The sequence below is a fragment of the Leptopilina boulardi genome, unplaced genomic scaffold (genome assembly GCF_019393585.1).
Source record: "Leptopilina boulardi isolate dan_hultmark-lab unplaced genomic scaffold, ZJU_Lbou_2.1 LbouV2_162, whole genome shotgun sequence".
NCBI classification, from domain to species: Eukaryota; Metazoa; Arthropoda; class Insecta; order Hymenoptera; family Figitidae; genus Leptopilina; species Leptopilina boulardi.
In genome coordinates, this window is record NW_026137710.1 from 1,458,299 (window position 1) to 1,480,887 (window position 22,589).

The following is a 22,589-nucleotide window of genomic DNA, read 5'->3' on the forward strand; positions in this document are numbered from 1 at the left end:
TGAAATAATAATTCGGTACACTTAATTTTAAAATAATTATTACAAACAAAATATTTATCCTTCCTTCTAAATAAAAAAAATTATGAGAGAAAAAATATTATTCAACACGTTCTTCATGACAGAAAATTTAATAAACATAATGTTCATTTTTGTACATAAAAAATTAATCAAACTTCAAAATTTTCATTAATTATTTATACTACAAAGTAACATTTTTTTATTCTGAGAAACAATACTTGAAGATTGTTTGGAAAAATAAGTTTTAAGAAAATTCGACCGTACATATTGCTTTTATTCATTTACTGACTGAAAACGTTGCTTGACAAAGATGACTGACGCACACACCACTTTTATTTCTGTGTGTCGGTAAATCTGTACGCGGTCAGATCGTGTCTGTTTTACGCTCTTGCGAGACGAAGATGACAAATAAGAATTCGACCAATGGAATAGACGCCACGGCGACAATCGACCAATGGGATAGGCGTTACTATAGATCGAGAGTTTATCGTTTAGAGATTTCTTATATAGGATATATATATATATATATATATATATATATATCTAGTTTTTCCCGAATTCGTCTCCATCGCAACTAGTTTTTAGGGACCAAAAACGGAATATCCACGGTGGATTGTTACGGTAACAACAAATCCATATATATTTTATAATAAAAAAAATGAATTTTATGAAAAATGATTTATTTTTCCAACAATGGAGTTTGGCGCGTGTAACTAGTGTTGAATGGAGTCATGGTGCTATTCTGCAACGTTTTAATATTCTGAATTTTGGCAGCTTGGTTCCTCCCCATAACCTCAAAGTTGATAAGAAATAAATTAATTAATTTTCCGGTTTGTAACAGGTGGGATGTTATAAATGGTGGGAACATGTACCTCAGGCGATTCCCGTGGCAAGGAAAGTCATTCTGTTCCAGCTTCCAGAATAAGCAGCATAAGACCGTCAGCACTAGCAGCATAGCAGTAGAATTAAAATACAGAATCCTACCCACATTCCTCCCACTTGGTCACCCTCTACCACCCACTCACGTCTTTTTAAGTTTCCCTCCCACTTTCCACCCACTAATTTGCATGCCGATTTTAGTTTTCATGGTATGGATTTAAAAATTAAACATTAAACAACATGGTATTTAACTATTTTACCATATACTAATGTTGTTTTTTAAAAGAAGGCGGCACTTTTTAAAACTTCTTTTTTTCATGGTAAGTCCCTATTTTTCAATGGTAACTCTACTTTATCATAGATCGGTGTTACCGACTGTTGTCGCAAGATGGCGCTGTTACTCGTGGGAATTTTTAAACCCCTTTGCATATGCATTTTTTGAAAATTCTACCCACTTTCCTCCCACTTCGTCACCCACTACCACACTCATATGATTATTTTTTTTAGCTACCCTCCACTTTCCACCCTTTTGACAACCAGAGTAATATAAAATTGTAAATATTCAAAATGTGAGAAAGATAAATGTATAAAATTACATAAAAAATGGTTTCTTTTCTTATTTTACCTTCATTATTAGTCTTTATACTAAGGATATAGGTTCAAGTAATTAATAGGCGTTTTTTTATTTTTTTAAAACTAATAAATTAATTTATTCAGATAAAGTATTTAAAATTTTTTATACATAAGATTCAGAATTTTCATAAAAAAGAATTTAAAGTAGTATAAGTACAATCCACTTCATCGACGCCATCTGAAAAATTTCTCAATTCATTCGATATATTCAGAAACCAATTTCGAAGAATCATAACAATGTTTACAGCACAAAGGTTAGTTTATGTAATATGATGCGTACATGTAGTTAAGAATGATTTAGTTTTAATATTTTTAATCGCTGCACAGTCTATATCTTCGAAATTTTGTAAATTTAACAAATATTTTTCTAACCATTGCTTTTTTTCAACACCTTTCATGTAGATAGTTTTTGCACCTAGTAATGTTTCTTGTATAATAGTACGCAGTTCATCGTAAGATACATCTCCAGACAACCAGTGGTGTTATATACATCTCAGTTTAACCCCCCCACTACTTTCATTTTACACCGTCCACTGCTTTACATCTTCTTAACTATACCACTGATTGGTTTATACAGTACAATGGGATCATGTATAATGAGACAAGAAGCAGTTGTTTCAGCAGGTATATTATTTCTAGTTTCAAATTCCAAACGTACACTACCGTCCGAAATTGTGCGAACTCTGCTTTTTCAACAACTATAAAACTGTTCAAATCTTCAAAAATATTAAAACTAAAATTTTGTCCTCTTTATTTTATTAAAGTTAATAAAATTCTGAAAGAAATGACACCTTGACAAAGAGAATATGTTAATTTTTCAATTAGATATCTAAGAAAAACCCAATTTTCAATGTTTTTACTATTTTTTTTATTTCTCTGGCAAAAATTAATATTTTTAAACGTTCTTAGGCTCATTGAAATCGTATTTTGTTATGCAATTCAAATTATATAAAACAATTCATGTACACATTCTTTCCTAGCGTATGCAAACCATGAAAGTTGGCTCATAAAATGTCAAAAAATTTAAATTTAATTCTACAATAAAATATAATGTTTAAAAATCAAGTAAATATATCATTCTAAACTTCTCTGATTTATGTAAGTAAATTTAAGATTTATACATTTTACTGATCATTTTTTGTCATATAAATATTAATCACAATTTTTTGACATTTTATGAGCCAACTTTCACGGTTTGCATACGCTAGGGAAGAATGTGTACATGAATTGTTTTATATAATTTGAATTGCATAACAAAATACGATTTCAATGAGCCTAAGAACGTTTAAAAATATTAATTTTTGCCAGAGAAATAAAAAAAATAGTAAAAACATTGAAAATTGGGTTTTTCTTAGATATCTAATTGAAAAATTAACATATTCTCTTTGTCAAGGTGTCATTTCTTTCAGAATTTTATTAACTTTAATAAAATAAAGAGAACAAAATTTTAGTTTTAATATTTTTGAAGATTTGAACAGTTTTATAGTTGTTGAAAAAGCAGAGTTCGCACAATTTCGGACGGTAGTGTACATCAACTGACGTTTGTTTGAGAAACTCATTTTGTTTTGAACAATCAATAACACAGGCACACAAAAAAAAAAAAGTTGTCTGTTTCTTGAACTACACATATATTTCCTATAGTATTTTGGCCCGCTGAAACCGAATCTGAAGTCAGAATTGCTCCATCACCCTCAGTTTTTTTTTAAATCGACCAAAACCACCCTTAAACGGACAAATTCACACTTCGGAGATAAAAAATAAATCAACTTATTTTTTAGAAAAACCAAATTTTACATCTACGAAACTTTGCTCCACTAACTCAAAAACAAAGCCAGCATTGATCCAGCACCCCCTGAATTTTTTTAATCGAAAAAACTACCCCTAATCTGAAGAATCAAATTCAGGAGGTAAAACAATAAAATAACTGATTAAAAAATTTTATAACCAGGTATTTTTACTCCAGCAAGGCAGAAACAAATCCAGAAATGCTCCCTCACCCTCTAAATTTTTTTTAAATCAAAAAAACCACCCTTAAATAGAAAAATTCAAATTTAAGAAGTAAAAAAATAATAAATTACCGTCTTTTTTTAAAAACAGAACCTTACATCTATGTATTTTCGCTCCACTAACTCAAAAAAACAAAGCCAGCATTGATCCAGCACCCCCTGAATTTTTTTAATCGAAAAAACTACCCCTAATCTGAAGAATCAAATTCAGGAGGTAAAACAATAAAATAACTGATTAAAAAATTTTATAACCAGGTATTTTTACTCCAGCAAGGCAGAAACAAATCCAGAAATGCTCCCTCACCCTCTAAATTTTTTTTAAATCGAAAAAACCACCCTTAAATAGAAAAATTCAAATTTAAGAAATAAAAAACAAATACTTTACCGGCTTTTTTTAAAAACAGAACCTTACATCTATGTATTTTCGCTCCACTAACTCAAAAAAACAAAGCCAGCATTGATCCAGCACCCCCTGAATTTTTTTAATCGAAAAAACTACCCCTAATCTGAAGAATCAAATTCAAGAGGTAAAACAATAAAATAACTGATTAAAAAATTTTATAGCCAGGTATTTTTACTCCAGCAAGGCAGAAACAAAGCCAGAAATGCTCCCTCACCCTCTAAAATTTTTTTAAATCGAAAAAACCACCCTTAAATAGAAAAATTCAAATTTAAGAAGTAAAAAAATAATAAATTACTGGCTTTTTTTAAAAACAGAACCTTACATCTATGTATTTTCGCTCCACTAACTCAAAAAAACAAAGCCAGCATTGATCCAGCACCCCCTGAATTTTTTTAATCGAAAAAACTACCCCTAATCTGAAGAATCAAATTCAGGAGGTAAAACAATAAAATAACTGTTTAAAAAATTTTATAACCAGATATTTTTACTCCAGCAATGCACAAACAAAGCTAGAAATGCTCCCTCACCCTCTAAAATTTTTTTAAATCGAAAAAACCACCCTTAAATAGAAAAATTCAAATTTAGGAGATTAAAAATTAAATAACTGACTTTTTTAAAACAGAACCTTACTACATCTATGTATTTTCGCTCCACTAACTCAAAAACAAAGCCACCATTGATTCATCAACCTCTGAATTTGTTTAATCGAAAAAACTACCCCTAATCTGAAGAATCAAATTCAGGAGGTAAAACAATAAAATAACTGATTAAAAAATTTTATAACCAGGTATTTTTACTCCAGCAAGGCAGAAACAAATCCAGAAATGCTCCCTCACCCTCTAAATTTTTTTTAAATCGAAAAAACCACCCTTAAATAGAAAAATTCAAATTTAAGAAGTAAAAACATATTAAATTACCGACTATTTTTAAAAACAGAACCTTACATGAATGCAGTTTTGCTCTACTAATTAAAAAAAATAAAGCCAGCATTGATCCATCACCCTCTGAATTTTTTTAAATAAAAAAAACTACCCTTAATCTGAAGAATCAAACTTAGGAGGTAAAACAATAAAATAACTGTTTAAAAAATTTTATAACCAGATATTTTTACTCCAGCAATGCACAAACAAAGCCAGAAATGCTCCCTCACCCTCTAAAATTTTTTAAATCGAAAAAACCACCCTTAAATAGAAAAATTCAAATTTAGGAGATTAAAAATTAAATAACTGACTTTTTTAAAACAGAACCTTACTACATATATGTATTTTCGCTCCACTAACTCAAAAACAAAGCCACCATTGATTCATCAACCTCTGAATTTGTTTAATCGAAAAAACTACCCCTAATCTGAAGAATCAAATTCAGGAGGTAATACAATATAATAACTGATTGAAAAATTTTACAGCCAGGTATGTTTCCGCATTGCTGGAGTGAAAATACCTGGTTATAAACTTTTTTAATCAGTTATTTTTTTGTTTTACCTCCTAAGTTTGGTTCTTCAGATTAAGGGTAGTTTTTTTTATTTAAAAAAATTCAGAGGGTGATGGATCAATGCTGGCTTTATTTTTTTGAGTTAGTAAAGCAAAACTACATACATGTAAGGTTCTGTTTTTAAAAAAAGCCGGTAATTTATTATTTTTTTACTTCTTAAATTTGAATTTTTCTATTTAAGGGTGGTTTTTTCGATTTAAAAAAAATTTAGAGGGTGAGGGAGCATTTCTGGCTTTGTTTCTGCATTGCTGGAGTAAAAATATCTGGTTATAAAATTTTTTAATCAGTTATTTTATTGTTTTACCTCCTGAATTTGATTCTTTAGATTAGGGGTAGTTTTTTCGATTAAAAAAATTCAGGGGGTGCTGGATCAATGCTGGCTTTGTTTTTTTGAGTTAGTAGAGCAAAACTACAAACATGTAAGGTTCTGTTTTTAAAAAAAGCCGGTAATTTATTATTTTTTTACTTCTTAAATTTGAATTTTTCTATTTAAGGGTGGTTTTTTTGATTTAAAAAAAATTTAGAGGGTGAGGGAGCATTTCTGGATTTGTTTCTGCCTTGCTGGAGTAAAAATACCTGGTCATAAAATTTTTTAATCAGTTATTTTATTGTTTTACCTCCTGAATTTGATTCTTCAGATTAGGGGTAGTTTTTTCGATTAAAAAAATTCAGGGGGTGCTGGATCAATGCTGGCTTTGTTTTTTTGAGTTAGTAGAGCAAAACTACAAACATGTAAGGTTCTGTTTTTAAAAAAAGCCGGTAATTTATTATTTTTTTACTTCTTAAATTTGAATTTTTCTATTTAAGGGTGGTTTTTTTGATTTAAAAAAAATTTAGAGGGTGAGGGAGCATTTCTGGATTTGTTTCTGCCTTGCTGGAGTAAAAATACCTGGTTATAAAATTTTTTAATCAGTTATTTTATTGTTTTACCTCCTGAATTTGATTCTTCAGATTAAGGGTAGTTTTTTCGATTAAAAAAATTCAGGGGGTGCTGGATCAATGCTGGCTTTGTTTTTGAGTTAGTGGAGCAAAGTTTCGTAGATGTAAAATTTGGTTTTTCTAAAAAATAAGTTGATTTATTTTTTATCTCCGAAGTGTGAATTTTTCCGTTTAAGGGTGGTTTTGGTCGATTTAAAAAAAACTGAGGGTGATGGAGCAATTCTGACCTCAGATTCGGTTTCAGCGGGCCAAAATACTATAGGAAATATATGTGTAGTTCAAGAAACAGACAACTTTTTTTTTTTTGTGTGCCTGTGTAACAATTAGAGGAGGCAATGATTTAAAAGTGTCAAGCTTCAATATAGTTTTAGAATCTCTTCTATAGTAGGAAGATTGAAAATTAGCATACATATCATAAAGTATGGAATATTGATTTTGATTAAAATTAAGATTTAAATTTCCATAAGGATATGATTGTGAATTCAAAAAGAGTTTTACATTTGTAATGTCACAGTGATCGAAATAACTGGCAGACTTTTTACGTTTATCTTCTCTTCCTGTTTGGAATCCAAAAATTACATATTCTCTAATTGTCATAATGATTTTATTTGCCACATGACTCTTGTACTTGACGGAATTAAAGGATATTCAAACATTTTCCACGATCGAAAACTCATTGAAATTAGTGGATCTTTCTCGATAAATTTCAATAACTTGATTTTATTATTATCTAAAAGTAAAACATATTGCACTAACCATTACACTTTATTAATTTGTATCTTGAACTGTTCATCTGCACCTTCGCCCGTTTGAATAATAGAATTTAAATCACTACGTGCTCTTATTACAAACAGTTGATGTTTAGCATTCATAACAATTTTTTTATAATCTTCAGCAAAACCAAAAACCATACCAAGTCGTATTGATACATCAAAATATCCATCTTGTAATGGCATTTTTGTATTCAATTCCAGATTCAAAACTCCTGCATTTTCAGCGCATATGTAATACACTGTTGCTCGGTAAAATAGATAAATCTTGATTTTGTACAATAATGCGAATTTCATCACTATTGTTAAACGATGAGGATGCATATGGTTGATGACTGTGAATCTCATAATTAGCTATGGATTCATCAAAATTCACTGATGCTGGAATGTTGAGAGTCTCCTCCATTTTTCTTATAACAGTGACACAAAATAAACAAGAAAAATTTTTATCCTCTTCTCTTCCTTAGTTTTGATTTCTGACACGTACCCTGGCGGATCTCGAATTCGGAATGTACGCTGAATTCGTTGTACATTCGTTACACATTGGTTAAACATTTAGTTGGAGTGAAAATTGTGTAGAAACTAAGTGGAAACTGTGGAAAAGTGTAATTGAATTGAATAATAAAAGTATTTAGTGATAGATTTGTGCTGTATTTGTGATAAATTAACGTGTTATTATTAAATAAATAAAGTTTAAAGTGTAAAATGTTCGCGTAAGTGAGTTTGACAGACTAGGGAATTTTCTAGTGACATTCAACTTGATAGTCGATAAAGAAGTTGAGCCGCCGACTTTGCACGGTAGGTGGCAGCATTCATACTTTCGCTATAGAGTTTTTACTATATTTAGAAGGATCCCCATTTATTGCGTATCCGTAAATAATATGACTCCATATAATATTAACAATAATTATTTATTATAAATGATATAACACAAGGTTAAAATATTTATAGAGGTACGTCACAATATAACCTCATTCTCTGAGCACAGCCAGATAAGAACTAACCTTCCTATAGTCATATGTGACTAGACTCTCCGTAGAGCTGTACGTAAGCAGTAGAAATATAAAAGTTACTAATGTCCCTATAACTGGGAGCAACCTCGAAGAAGAGAAGTCCCCACAATACTCCCCCCTTAGGTTTAAAATTATTTATGTAATAAAAAATTTATTTGTATAAACATTTCTCAAAAATAAAGATATATGTCGTATGAGAAAAAAAATCTTTGTTTACAAAAAAATTCGTAGTCAAATATCACTTCGATAATACTTAGAAATTATATTATACATTCGACGATACTTATAAATAGTGAGTTAAAATCTATGTCGCAAAAGTGACTTTTTTCTTACGAGTGTACGTTCTAAGATTAGACTGTTTATTAATACTAAGATCTTGATTGCTGGAATCGGTTATCGGATCATTAATAATACTCGGAGAATCATTTAAACTTGATGGAATAGAACGATTTTCATTTTCCATGTCTCTAGCAAAAAAGGCAGGTTTAATATTTTCGACCGAAACGTTACGAGCAGACCCATTTACATCGATCTCAAAAACTCGATCTGATGGTCGAGGTCCAGAATACGGGCTTTCTAAAGATTTACGAGTCATAACTCGTAGAAAAACATGCGAACAATTAGACAATTCTTTATACACGAAAATCTTTCGCTTATGCTTATGTGCTACAGGAATCGCTCTTATCTCCTTCATATTTTCTCGAAATTCCTCGAGAAAAACTTGTGGATTTGGTGAGAAATCGTCGGGCAGAACAAATTCGCCAGGAATGCGCAAAGTAGTGCCAAACACAAATTCCGCCGGAGAAGAAGCTCAATCCAACACATTATTTCGTAGGCCCAACAAAACAGTTGACAAAACTCGAGTCCAATTACGCGAAGAATGGCACATAATTGCCGCTTTAAGACACCGGTGCCAACGCTCTACCAACCCATTTGCTGCTGGATGATACGCAGTCGTTCTGATCCGATCGCAGCCAGTGAGTTTCAATAAAGCGCGGAAAAGCTGCGATTCAAACTGGCTGCCCTGATCAGTTGTCAGAGTCTCGGGTGAACCAAAACGAACAATCCAGTTGTCGACAAAAGCTCGACAGACCGTGGTAGCCTCAATATCCTTTAATGGTATTGCCTCAGGCCATCGAGAAAAACGATCGATGATGGTGAGGCAATAACGGAAACCGTCATCCACAGGCAAGGGACCAACTATATCCATGTGGATATGCTTAAATCGGGATTCAGGATCGTTGATATGGGCAGGATTTAGAACAGTATGTCTAGTGACCTTCGAACGCTGACAATCGAGACAAGACCTGCACCATCTCCTCACATCGCGACTCATGTTCGGCCAAACATAGCGCTTTCGAATGACACGATCAGTGACCCTAGCACCAGGATGAGCAGGATTGTGCATCAACTTGAAAACTTGTTCCCTAAAAACTTTCGGGATATAAGGACGAAGTGTTCCACCACCCAATTCGCAATAAACAGGAGAGCTACTTGGGCCCCATAAAAGTTTTTGTAATTTTATTGACATATCCGATGATTGCAAAATGTTTTTCAGCTCATCATCAATTCTTTGCGCTTCAGCAAGATCAGACAGCTGAATTTGAGTAGGAATGACAATAGCGTCAAGTCGGGACAAGGCGTCAGCGACAACGTTGTCACTCCCCGAAAGATGTTCAATCGTTGTGGTATACTGTGAAATAAATGACAATTGGTTTTGCTGACGAGGAGAAGCCTTCTCCAAGCGCTGCGAAAATGCATAAACCAATGGCTTATGATCGGTAAGAATCTCAAAATCCGAAACTCGAATTAAATCTCTAAAATATTTTATAGAATCATGAATTGCTGTAAGCTCGCGATCATAAGTGCTGTAATTCAACTGTGCTGGACTGAACTTACGAGAAAAAAATGCCAACGGCTTCCACTCGGAATCAATACTCTGTTCGAGAACCGCGCCCATTCCGGAACTGGATGCATCGGTGACAAGGCGCATTGGTGCATCCGAAGAAGGATGAGACAACAAAGTCGCATGGGCTAAGTCATGCTTTACTTGCTCAAAAGCGGCTTCAGCATCCGAGTTCCAAAGAATTTTACGCTTGTCGTTCTTTTTCGAATCTCTGAGAAAATCATTCAGCGGTGCCTGAACGCGCGCCGCGTGAGGAAGATTGCGACGATAAAAATTGACGAGACCAAGGAACCTACGAAGCTCGACAATAGTTTCCGGTTTTGGATATTCAACGATAGCTTTAACTTTTGCAGGAGTAGGTCCGACACCATGTTCGGAAATTAAATAACCAAGAAATTCAAGCTCTGTCTGACCAAAGACACATTTCGAAAAATTAATTTTAAGACCAAAGTCCCTGAGACGCTGAAAAACAATCTTCAGGTGCTCCTCATGCTCCTCCTCAGTGGTGGATGCTATGAGGACATCATCGATGTATGCAGAAACAAAGTCCAATCCGTCAAATACCTGGTGAATGAACCTTTGAAAGGTCTGACCAGCATTTCGCAGCCCGAATGTCATTACCAAAAATTCATAAAGACCGAATGGGGTAATGACAGCAGTTTTTTTAATGTCTTCAGGAGCGATTGGAATTTGATGATAAGCAGTCTTATATAGTCAGTCAGATAATCAATCTTCGAAAACCTCTTCTTCCCATGGAGCCTGGACGAAAATTCGTGGATATGAAGAACAGGGTATCTGTCAGGAACTGTCACAGCATTTAAACCACGGTAATCACCGCAGACCCTCCATTCATCGTTTCCCTTAGGAGCCAAATGAATTGGAGAAGCCCATTCGCCAGAAGAACGACGAACCTTACCAGCCTTCTCCCATTCCCGAAAAGTCTTCTCAGCATACTTTTGTTTTTTTAGAGGAAGTCGACGAGCACGAAAAAAAACCGGATAACCTTCAGTGATAATATGATGATGAACAGCACGTGTTGGAGGACGCTCAGGTTGTATCAAACTAGTAATTTCGGGATAAGACGACAAAATTTTTGCATAAGTTGACTTACGATCCGTGGTTGCCACATCACAAACAGATGCTTTATGCAAGAAACCAACGGCCTCAATTTGAGTGAGAGGATCAACTAATCTGCATCGACGAAGATCAACAACTAAGCCATAATGAGACAACAGGTCCGCTCCAATTATGGGATAAGGAACCGCAGCTACACAAAAATTCCACGAAATTGCGCGTCTCAAACCAATATTTAATGTCAAATTGCGTTCACCGAAAGTCGGGATTCGAGTATCGTTAGCAGCATATAGGAAAAGCTCGGTTTGTCTAGATTTAGATTTTTTATTAACATGAATAAGGGAAACATCGGAACCGGTATCGCTAAGAAACTTCATTCGGGTTTCCCGATCGATAACATGGAGACGTTTAGAAGAAGCACCCACTCCGACTGTCTCCGTACGGAGGGGGGCTATTAGTTTTCCTTAACCTCCTTTTTATTATCATTTCCGTTCTCCTTGGAATAATCAACCCAAGAGCAAGGCTTTCTACAATCTCTCGCCTTCTTTCCAAACTTTTTATGATAAAAACATCTTTCATTCGGATTCGAAGGTTTAGAACGAGCTCTTCCCTTTGATTTAGATCGAGATCTGTTATTAGAATAATTGTCGCGAGAACGAGATTCACGTTTTAAAGAAGATACTTGCGCGGTCAACGAGTCAATTCTTTTCATAAGGTCTGAAGTATGCGCATCTTCAACCATAGTTGAAGCAACATTTACGGTTGTCAGCTCGACAGTTTCGAAGATCTTATCAGCCATAACGGCGAGATTAGAAAGATCCTCGATTTGAGACGCAACTAATATAGCACGATGTTGAACTGGCAATTGATCCAGAAAAATAGAACGAATGATATCGGTACCGCACCGATTATCATTCAAATTATTTAACCTGCTAAGGATTTGTGATGGTTTCCCTGCAGAAGAAACATCACCCTTAAGTAACTGCCGCAAACGTGCTTCAGAAGAAACAGAAAAATGACGAATTATTCGCGCCTTAATCCGATCATAAAGATTCTCAGGACGAGGGTTTATGATGATTAAATCGCGAATGCATATTATAACATCCGCATCCAACTGTGCAATAACGTGATTAGATTTAGTTTTATCACTCGTGATTCTCCCGTTCGCAAAAACAGCTTCGACTTGAATAAACCATAAGCTCGGATCCTCCACATAAAATTTTGGAATCTTGCCTAAACGAGTGGCATCAACCTGATCATGGATCTGCAATTCCGCAATACGCGCGACCGCATCATCCAGTTCGACCTTCAACTGATCCAAATCTTCCCGAGAAGCCATTGCGAAATAAAATTCGAAAATAAAGTTTTTATTTATAAATAAAACTCAAAATGCTCGATAGTTATATAAAATTATATAAAAAAAAAACGTACAAATACTCTTATAAAAGTATTCGGAACCTCACTGAACCAAATCGAACATAACAAAAATAAATTCTCATCAAAGGTAAATCTCGAACCCGAAACCAGCAATCAAAATGTTACTCAAATTGTACATTTATAAAATCGTGTGACGCACAGAACGAAACGTAGTAAAAACAAAAAAAAAGTTAAAGCGAGAATATCGTTGCTAATATCGCTAAACAAAACCATAAAAAAAAATAATGCAAATTTCCATGTCAATTGAATTATTCAAAAATTGAAACGCAGAAAATAATATTGTTTACAATATCTTTGTAGAATCGCTTATATCAAAATAATTAGACTTGTCAAATATCTTTAAGTCTATGAGCGAGAGAGAAAAAAAAATATATATATATATTCCCAAAAAAAATTTTTCGAAAATGACTTTAAGTTAAATTAAAATTTAAATAACTCACTTCAAAAATGACGCAAAGAAAAGTAAGATTGAAATTGTAATGTAGATCATAATAACAAAGATCACATTGTCAATCCACAAAGGCGTTGTCAAAGTAATTCTCATTTCGTAAATAAATTTTTGTTACGGTACATCGTTAATCAAAAATTAGTTAATTTTAATATAATAAAAGGGAAAAATAATGTTGAAATTTCCTCATAATATTGAAAATTTAAAATTTCTCACTTTGCAAGTAATATTTTTCAAATATGCATCAAATCCACAAAAAAATTTTTAATTTTCGCGAAAAACGTCAATATCGCAAAATAGATTATGTCAAAAAAAATGTTGCGCGGAAGCACAATATATTTAAAATGATTCTTTTAAAATAATATTAAGAATTAAATATTTCTGCGTCAAATGTAAGATAAAAAATAAATAATAACTTACGATAATAGATATGACAAAAAACAGATAAAAGCAAGAAAAAGTGTGTACAAGACAATACGTCCTTCGAGGTAGATGCAGCTGGAGAATGCGACGTATAGTTCCATCCAAAAATTGAAAAAGTCTTCCTCTCGACTCGGCACCAGCACCAGGAGTTGACAGGAACAAAGTCTCGTAATGAAACTCTCAGGATTACGCCGTGAAAATCAGAAAAAGAAAAGACTCATCAGGGGACAGAAGAGTCTTGAAACTGTTATTTTGCACCAGGAAGGAAAAATTCACATACCTGTTGCATAGGCAGGAATGGTAGGCCTATGCGCCGTTTCAAAAAGTGTTTGAAAAGTCAGTTGACTGCATTTCCGCAAACAATTGAATGAAAATTTTACATCAATTCCTCAAAGTCGTAGAAAAATTGGCAGCAACGAATATTCTGCTTGGCATTGTCAAAGATGATAAAAAACGTCAGATATCCTCAAAAGCAGTGAATTATTTAATAAACTGGCTCGCTGATATTGACTCAGAGTAACTGCTCCAAAATGGCGAAATCAGTATATGACCGCATGGCAAATATGTGAAGCGAAAAAGATGACATAAAATCACTTCCTTCATTAAAAATATTGCCAGGGATAAATCAAGAAAAAATTCTTGTTGCGATAAAATTTTAAAAAATTTTTCGAATTTGCATATTTGTGCAGATAAAAATCGATATATATTTTTGCACTTTAACCTCGTGGCCGACGAGAAATTGATCACGTCGGGGTCACCACTATGGAGTTTTTACTATATTTAGAAGGATCCCCATTTATAGCGTATCCGTAAATAATAGGACTCCATATAATATTAACAATAATTACACAGCCACACAAAAAAAAAAGTGTCATGTACTTTTGACCGGAATACCCTAACCCTATGTATTTTGAAGCGCTGAACACGAATCCGAAGTCCGTTTTGCTCCATCACGTCAGGATTTTTTTCTAACCTCAAAAAACATGTCGGATTTTGAGAAGTAGTCGATTTTTTTAAAAATTGATGTATTAACTTCAAACTTGGAATCTGGGGGTTTTTTGTGTCGATGATTATGAATCTGAAGTTAGATTTTCAAAATCCAAAATGGCGGATACAATATGGCTGACGAATTTTGAAAAAATTATAAGATTTACTTCAAACTTGGTATCTAGGGGTTTTTTGGGTCGCTGATTACGAATCTGATGTCAGATTTCTGAAATTCGATATGCCTGATTCAAAATTAAGGAATTATTTTTAAAAAATTGTCAGATTATTACGAAATTTGGTATCTACAGGTTTTCTAAGTTGCTGACAAGTAACACTAGGGAAGTGCCATACGCCGATTTTTCTGAAACTTGTCAGTTTTGTAGTTTTTTGAAAACAATTTGACATGTATGTTTTGTTTTTCACCAAAAGCTGATTTATGGGGGGGAACTACCCCTTGAATTTTTTTTGGTAGGGGGACATTATTTTAGGAAATTTTTTAAAAATTAATGTGCAATAGAGTATCTGGGGGTTTTTTGGGTCGCTGATTACGAATCTGAAGTCAGATTTCAAAAATTCAAAATTGCATATCCAACATGGACTTCTATCAGCCATATTATAGATACGCCATTATCAATTTTTGAAAACTGACATCAGATTCGTAATCTTACTTGTCAGCAACTTAGAAAACCTGTAGATACCAAATTTCGTAATAATCTGACAATTTTTTAAAAATAATTCCTTGATATTGAATCAGACATATCGAATTTCGGAAATCTGACATCAGATTCGTAATCAGCGACCCAAAAAAACTCCCAGATACCAAGTTTGAAGTTAATACATCAATTTTTTAAAAAATCGCCTACTTCTCAAAATCCGACATGTTTTTTGAGGTTAGAAAAAAATCCTGACGTGATGGAGCAAAACGGACTTCGGATTCGTGTTCAGCGCGTCAAAATACATAGGGTTAGGGTGTTCCGGTCAAAAGTACATAACACTTTTTTTGTGGGGCTGTGTTATTTATTATAAATGATATAACACAAGGTTAAAATATATATATAGAGGTACGTCACAATATAACCTCATTCTCTGAGCACAGCCAGATAAGAACTAACCTTCCTATAGTCATATGTGACTAGACTCTCCGTAGAGCTGCACGTAAGCAGTAGAAATATAAAAGTTACTAATGTCCCTATAACTAGGAGCAACCTCGAAGAAGAGAAGTCCCCACATCGCCTTTTTAAAAATTCTCTTTTTCAATTGTAAATAGAAAAATTAATTAATTAATAAGTTACATAGTTTCTATGTTGTCATTTTTTTTAACAATTGAATTTTTGAAGATTGTTTAATGAGATAAATTAAACTTGTATAATCGATGCAAATTGTTGTTTTTAAAATACTTTTGAATAAATCTTTTCTTTTAATTACATTTATATTAAAAATAAATAATAATAAAATAAAGAAAGATAAAAAAATTTTTCTTTATTAAAATTATTACACAATTTTCACTCCAACTAAATGTTTAACCAATGTGTAACGAATGTACAACGAATTCAGCGTACATTCCGATTTCGAGATCCGCCAGGGTAGACCTAGCTGCTTCAGGAATTGTCGACTCTGAGGTGTTAACACCTTCCGAGCTGTACTCAAACTGATCTTCGGTGGACACGGTGTTTGAGTTTTATAACTACTTCCAACTTTTCGATTATAAAGAATACCCATTACATTGATTTAATGTGTAAACGGATTGTTATTGTCTCTCCTCTAAAATTAACCAAAATACCGTTCTGATCTACTATACGTAGCTGAATGTTATGTATTGTCCTTACGGCGACTGGAAGATAAATGATGTGTGCTGGAACTTCTACAATCTTATATCCTGGTGGAACAGTAGGTATGTATAGTGTGAACTTTTTCACCATTTATATACGCTCCAGTGGTAAAACTACTTTCAATGCGTAGAGCATTCACTTTCAAAATTTTTACAGGTAAATCGGAGTAATGTTTTAAATTTGGAATTAGTTTGCGAGCAGTGAATCCCAATAAACTACTAATAGAATCTTCAGGAGTAAAATCAATCAAAAGATTTTATTTAATATTGCATCCTAATGTACTATTGTTGGAATCTATTGCTAAATAATCTTCATCTGGTATTTGACGTCTCAAATATTCTTCTATATCTTTAATTTCATAACTACCAGTAGGTATAGTATTCTCAAAATCATCTATGTAAAATTTGTTGAAACTTTCATCAATATTAGGAATTGAGTTATATGTAAATAAATCAACCAGTCCAAGTGTATAATTTTTATTAGGTGAAAGTTCAATAGGTGGGAAGTATAAAGTCTCCAGAACTGAAGACATTCCCGTTAACGTTAAAGTAAAAGAGTCATTCATGTTGGACATCTACTTTTATACTGAAGGTTATAATTGTTTACATATTCTTATATAGATTAAAACTGTTCTTAACGTTAAGTTGCTTACATAAGAATTTAAGACATAAATGACCACATATAAATGTATCAAAATTTTGACATCTCTCATGATTATATTTTTATAGCTACCAACACCTAGATAAACAATGAGATCTAATGGTGGTGAAAGATTTCAAAAACTATCAAAATATTCCGTTTCATTGTTTATCTTTTTATATGCTACCCAATGTGTTCCAGGACCTTCTTTATTATCAAGATTAATTATGGCTGATTCACATTTATAAGGTCCTGTAATAGGTAATTCATTTCTCATAAAAACTCCACGAAATTTAGGTATTTTCATAAGTTTAGCATATTTAAGTAAATCATAGTCGGTGAGATAGCTTCAATATTAGTTTTTTTGAACGCTCTTTGTATATTTCAATCCATTTCATTGATGTGGTTTAATATAAAGACCAAGTCCTTCAAGAAGGGGTTTCAAATATATACCCTTTCCTATAGCAATTGCCTCCATTGTTTCATTATGTCGATGAGCTTCTGAAAGTTGTTTTTTAGCAGCATTAAGATCATTTACTACTTTTACAATACCACTGACTCTACCACTAAGTGCTCCTAATGCACTAAGCCCGGCAAAAATTGGTATTGGCGGTAAAATACCGCCAACTTTTGAAAGTACAGGAAGAATTCGAGGTGATGAAATTGTACATTTACTACCAAGATTTTTAACTGCACTTTGTGCACCAATAAGTGTTGTTTTAATAGTGTCCGTTGCGTTATGATTATTTTTCATATTATTTTTAGCAGCATGAATAATCTTCCCCAATGTCATGCGTTTATTTTTCTTGGAAATTGTATTCTTCTTCTTCTTCGACTTCTTCTTCTTCTTCACAATCTTTTTCTTAATATTATTATTAATTTTTAAACCCATCCCAAATTTAGATTTAGCTTTCATTATATTAGTTACAGCTAATGCAGCTGTTTTTTCACTAATTTTATCGTCCTTGGAAATTACTCGTTCCCACGCCTTTTCAGCTAGTATTTTGTCTGCAGTATTTCTTGCAGCCACGTTTTTATCTTTTGAATAGGTTATATCATGCTCCTTACAAGCCGTATCCAAGGGATTTATACCAGGATCCCCTCGTGCAAGACGTTTTGCGAACTTTGTTCCAGGTCCACAATATTGATAACCAGGAATGTGACACTCGAATGGTAATTTGTTAATTAAAGTATTGAGAAATCCTTAACCACTGCAAGAATTTTTCTTCACTTTATCGTGAGTAATCATTCCTCACTCGACAATGGTCTATAACCAACTGATTGAGGGCGACTATATAAGTGGGGTATTTATAGTTTTTTCATTAGTCAATTCTAAGATTCAGTTCAAGGTACAAATTGTACAACTCCCGATTGCAATTGTGGATAACCCCATTGAAACTAAAGATAATGGGGTTAAACGACATGGAAGTTTATTTTCAAATAGTATTCGAGCAGCTTTTTGTGGACCATCAAATTGTGGAAAAACGAATGCACTTCTTTCTCTGATTATACATTTGAATGGTTTAGGATTTGAAAATATATATTTATATTCAAAATCATTACAGCAGCCGAAATATAAATTTTTAGAACAAGTACTTAGTAAAGTAGATGGCGTTGAGTTCTTCCCATTCAGTGAACATGAACAAGTTGTTACACCTAAAGCTGCAAAAACTAATTCAATTTTCATTTTTGGTGATATCGCTTGTGTGAATCAGGACAATGTTAAGGCGTATTTTTGTATGGGGCGACATGTTAACGTCGATAGTTTTTATCTTTGTCAAACATATGCTAATATTCCAAAACATCTTGTTAGAGATAATATTAATATGCTTGTGCTATTCAGACAAGATGAAAGGAATCTCAAGCATGTTTACAATGATCATGTGAATACCGATATGACTTTTACACAGTTTCGAGATTTATGTTCAGTATGTTGGAAATATTAAGCATTTCAAGAGAATTGCATTACTTCAGTTTGAGACTTTCATAAATAAACATTTTTCGAAAGGAGCGAGAGACACTACATAAAATAGCTGCAGCAAGTGATGCTATGCGTCGAAAGCATCGTGGCAGAGAGTCAGCTGAAAATATGTTGAATGAAACCTTTCAACCATTAGTTACTCCATTGGAAAAATTAGTGAATATAACTAAAAATCCTATAAAGATTGAAAATTTTCAAAACCATGTAAAGAAATAAGAAGAAGAAGACTTTGAATCATCTTTTAAGACTGCCATTAGTAAAGGTACACCTTTCAACACATCTATTTATAATAATTATGTAACGTTTTATGATCCTATTTATGTAGAAGAAGAGGAAGAAGAAGAAGACATACAAAATTTAACAAAAAAAAATATAATTGATAGATTGCCCAATTAAGAGAATCATAATATTATTACTAATGAGCAAAAGAATAATATACTTAATGATGACTTTCATGAGCAAGGCATGTACGATATTAAAAATGAAAGTAATGTGGTTAATACTGTGGAAGAAGATTCTGATAAAATAACAAAGAAATTTCTACAAATGTTGGACAAAAATAGGAAACAATATACGGTTTATGAAGTACGTAAACTTCCCAACGGTACATATAGGATTGGTGATACGCAAATTGATTTTGAAGGTTCTTACATTAACCTAGTTGGGAAGAAAAAATATTCTAAAACGGAAGGATTATTGGAACTCATATTCCGTAAAAAACCTGATCAAATGTTAATGATTTCGTAAACTATAAAGAAATCCTGCGTAGTACGAATGCATATAAAAAGAACTATAGCCCAAATCAACCTATTCGTAGTAATAAGACTTTCAAATATACTACTGTTATTGTAGAACTTTTGCTGAAATCTGGAGATTCTTATTTGAAGAAAAAACTCAATGACCACAATTTATGACTGTGAAGTAAGAATCATATCCAGACTATGTCTATTTAGATGATCCAAACGAGATTCTACGCTTACTTGTCGCATCACAACAGGCTGGCAATTCAAGTCATAACAATGAAATTATGTCAATAATTGAAGAATTACGGGAAGCTCAAATTATATATTAAGATTGAACTTGTAAAATTAAGATTATTATTATATTGAATATTGTTCTATTAAGATCAATTTTTTGTTAAAAATCCTTCAACATGAATGATCAAAAGTTAACAGTTGTGACAGAGTTACATAGGCAAGCTAGGAGAAATTATCCACGTCGAAAAGTAGAAATGCGTGGAATTGATGAAACTTGGCAAGCAGATTTAGTTGAAATGATACCTTATTCTAAAGTTAATAAAGGTTTAAAATATATGCTTACAGTTATAGATATTTTTCTAAGTATGCTGTAAAAAGTAAGAGTGGAAAAGATGTTTCTAAAGCTATGGAATCTATACTTGTAAATGGACGTGATCCTAAAAAATTGTGTTACATCTGGTCATTTTTCAATCTTATTTTTTCTCTATATTTAATTTTTTTTTCTCTCCAAATCAGTGACCCCAAAAACCCTTATACAGTTATTTTCATAAAAAATAATTGTCTTTTATAGAAGTTGACAGTTGAATTGACAGCTGTCAACTGTCAAATTATCAATTTGATCTCATATTTGTAATCAGTGACCCCAAAAACCCTTATACAGTTATTTTCATAAAAAATAATTGTCTTTTATAGAAGTTGACAGTTGAATTGACAGCTGTCAACTGTCAAATTGTCAATTTGGCATCAAATTCATGTTCAGCGATCCCGAAAATCCCCGAGTAACAAGATTTGGGTGTTTTGCACAGTTTTTGGAAGCAGAAATATAATTTTATTGAGTAAATGTTAGAACGCCATTCGCAAAAAAGTACCAAAAATTGTCGACTTTAAATTTCGAAAAAACTGTTTGAATGTTTAAAAAAATAATTTTTTCGTGTCACATACGTCTTGCTTAATCTCAAAAAATATAAAAAGTAAGTTATAGTTAGTTAATTATGTCTACAGACTTTACAAATTGAATTCAAGTAGGAACGCCATTTATGCATTTTTGACGCTTCTGTCACTGCCACGCACGACGCCAGTTGGAACGCCATGACGTTCAAGTGGTTAATTGTAACTTTAGAAGCCTAAATTTAAGATTTAAATCGAATCAAGTTGATAATTATGCATTTTTAACTTCAATTTTACCTGTGCTGCACATCACCCCTAATAATTTAAAAAATGACAAAACGGACGATTTTGAAAATTCGAAAAAAATTGAAGACAAATCAAAATTCTGAATATCTAATAATTCAGAGTTATAATATTTCATTTCCTATAAACAATGGAATCATAACATATTAAAAAAATTGATTTTTAAAGATGTTTTCAGACCAATGAGAAAAATGTTGCACATCACCACACAACAGCCTACAAGATACTTCAAGATTTTGACATTAAACAAATTAAATAACAAATTGAAGTTTTTGGACGCCAATAAAAATTATTTATAATTACAGTATTGACCAAATCATTTTATAATATTATTATTTATTTATTTACGGGACTTCAAAAATAAAGTACCTTTTAAATACAAATTGTATAATATATATGTATAACGCTGCTATTTAGGAAAGAAAGAAACTAATTATTATTAAATAATAGAGTACGCAGTGCTGTATTAAAGTCGTCTAACTTAATATTAAAAAATCAATCTCATTAGCAACCGTATTCGCCTTTATAGATAATCTGTTAATGACAGAATTAATTCCGTAATTTGTACGATTTTATGGTATTTGAAACAGTACATAATGTCTGGAATGACGTTTTAGAATAGAAAATTTAATGAGTGATAGTAGGGGGGGCAATCAATGTATCCCGTTAAAATTTTAAGAAAGAAAAGTAAATCAAAATAGTCAAATCTAGATGTAAGTCTGGGTATGTTTGCCAATGAACGTAAGCTGTCATATTCATGTGAAAATCTGTCAAAACGAAAATTAGTTTGTCTAGCAAAGAACCGAAGGAAACGATTTTGAACTCGTTCGATTCTAACAAGATAATGAGCATAATATGGTCTCCATGATACAGAACAATGTTCGATTTGTGATCTAACAAATGAAAAGTAAAGCGATTTCAGAGTTCGTGGGTTATGGAATGCTAAAGCATTTCTAATAACAAATCCGAGTGACCTGAGAGCACAGTTAACGATAACTAAAAGATAACGAGTCATCAAGTGTGATCCCAAGATCCCTCACCTGGTTTACTCTATTAAGCTCCTCATTGCCAACAAAGTAAAAATATCTCTGAATGGTTTTAGATTTACTAAAAGAAATAATACAACATTTATTGACATTAAGATCCAAGTGATTGATTATACACCATTCAGTGAGTCCATTTAAATCACGCTGAAGAACGTATAATCATCTTCAGAACGTATTGTTTTATAAAGTTTTAAATCGTTAGCAAAGAGAAGAATAAGAGAGAATTTAATAAAATTTTTAACATCATTAACATATAACAAAAAAAGTAAAGGACCCAGATGCGAGCACTGAGGTACACCAAATGTCGCCGGAAATGCTCTAGAATATACGTTTTTAATACGAACAGAGTTATATCTATTCGTGAGATACCTTTTAAGAAAGGTAATTAAAATTTCAGAAAAACCCATTGTTTTTAGTTTAGCTAAAAGTATATTGTGGTCAACTATATTAAAAGCTTTAGCAAAGTCTGTGTAAATGGAATCTACTTGTAATTTATTTT

At 32.5% G+C, this 22,589-nt stretch overlaps 1 protein-coding gene across 1 annotated transcript; it reads right to left on the reverse strand.

Annotated features, from left to right (window-relative positions):
- Window positions 1–11,586: 11,586 nt before the first annotated feature.
- LOC127276968 (uncharacterized) lies at window positions 11,587–12,471 on the reverse strand. Its single transcript, XM_051297727.1, has one exon. It carries the CDS (start codon window positions 12,469–12,471, stop codon window positions 11,587–11,589), a length of 885 nt encoding a protein of 294 aa, XP_051153684.1.
- Window positions 12,472–22,589: the final 10,118 nt, after the last annotated feature.

What these genes read in the sequence shown, in the direction of transcription:
- LOC127276968 (XM_051297727.1), bottom strand. Translation starts at nt 12,471, where the DNA reads ATGGCTTCTCGGGAAGATTTGGATCAGTTGAAGGTCGAACTGGATGAT.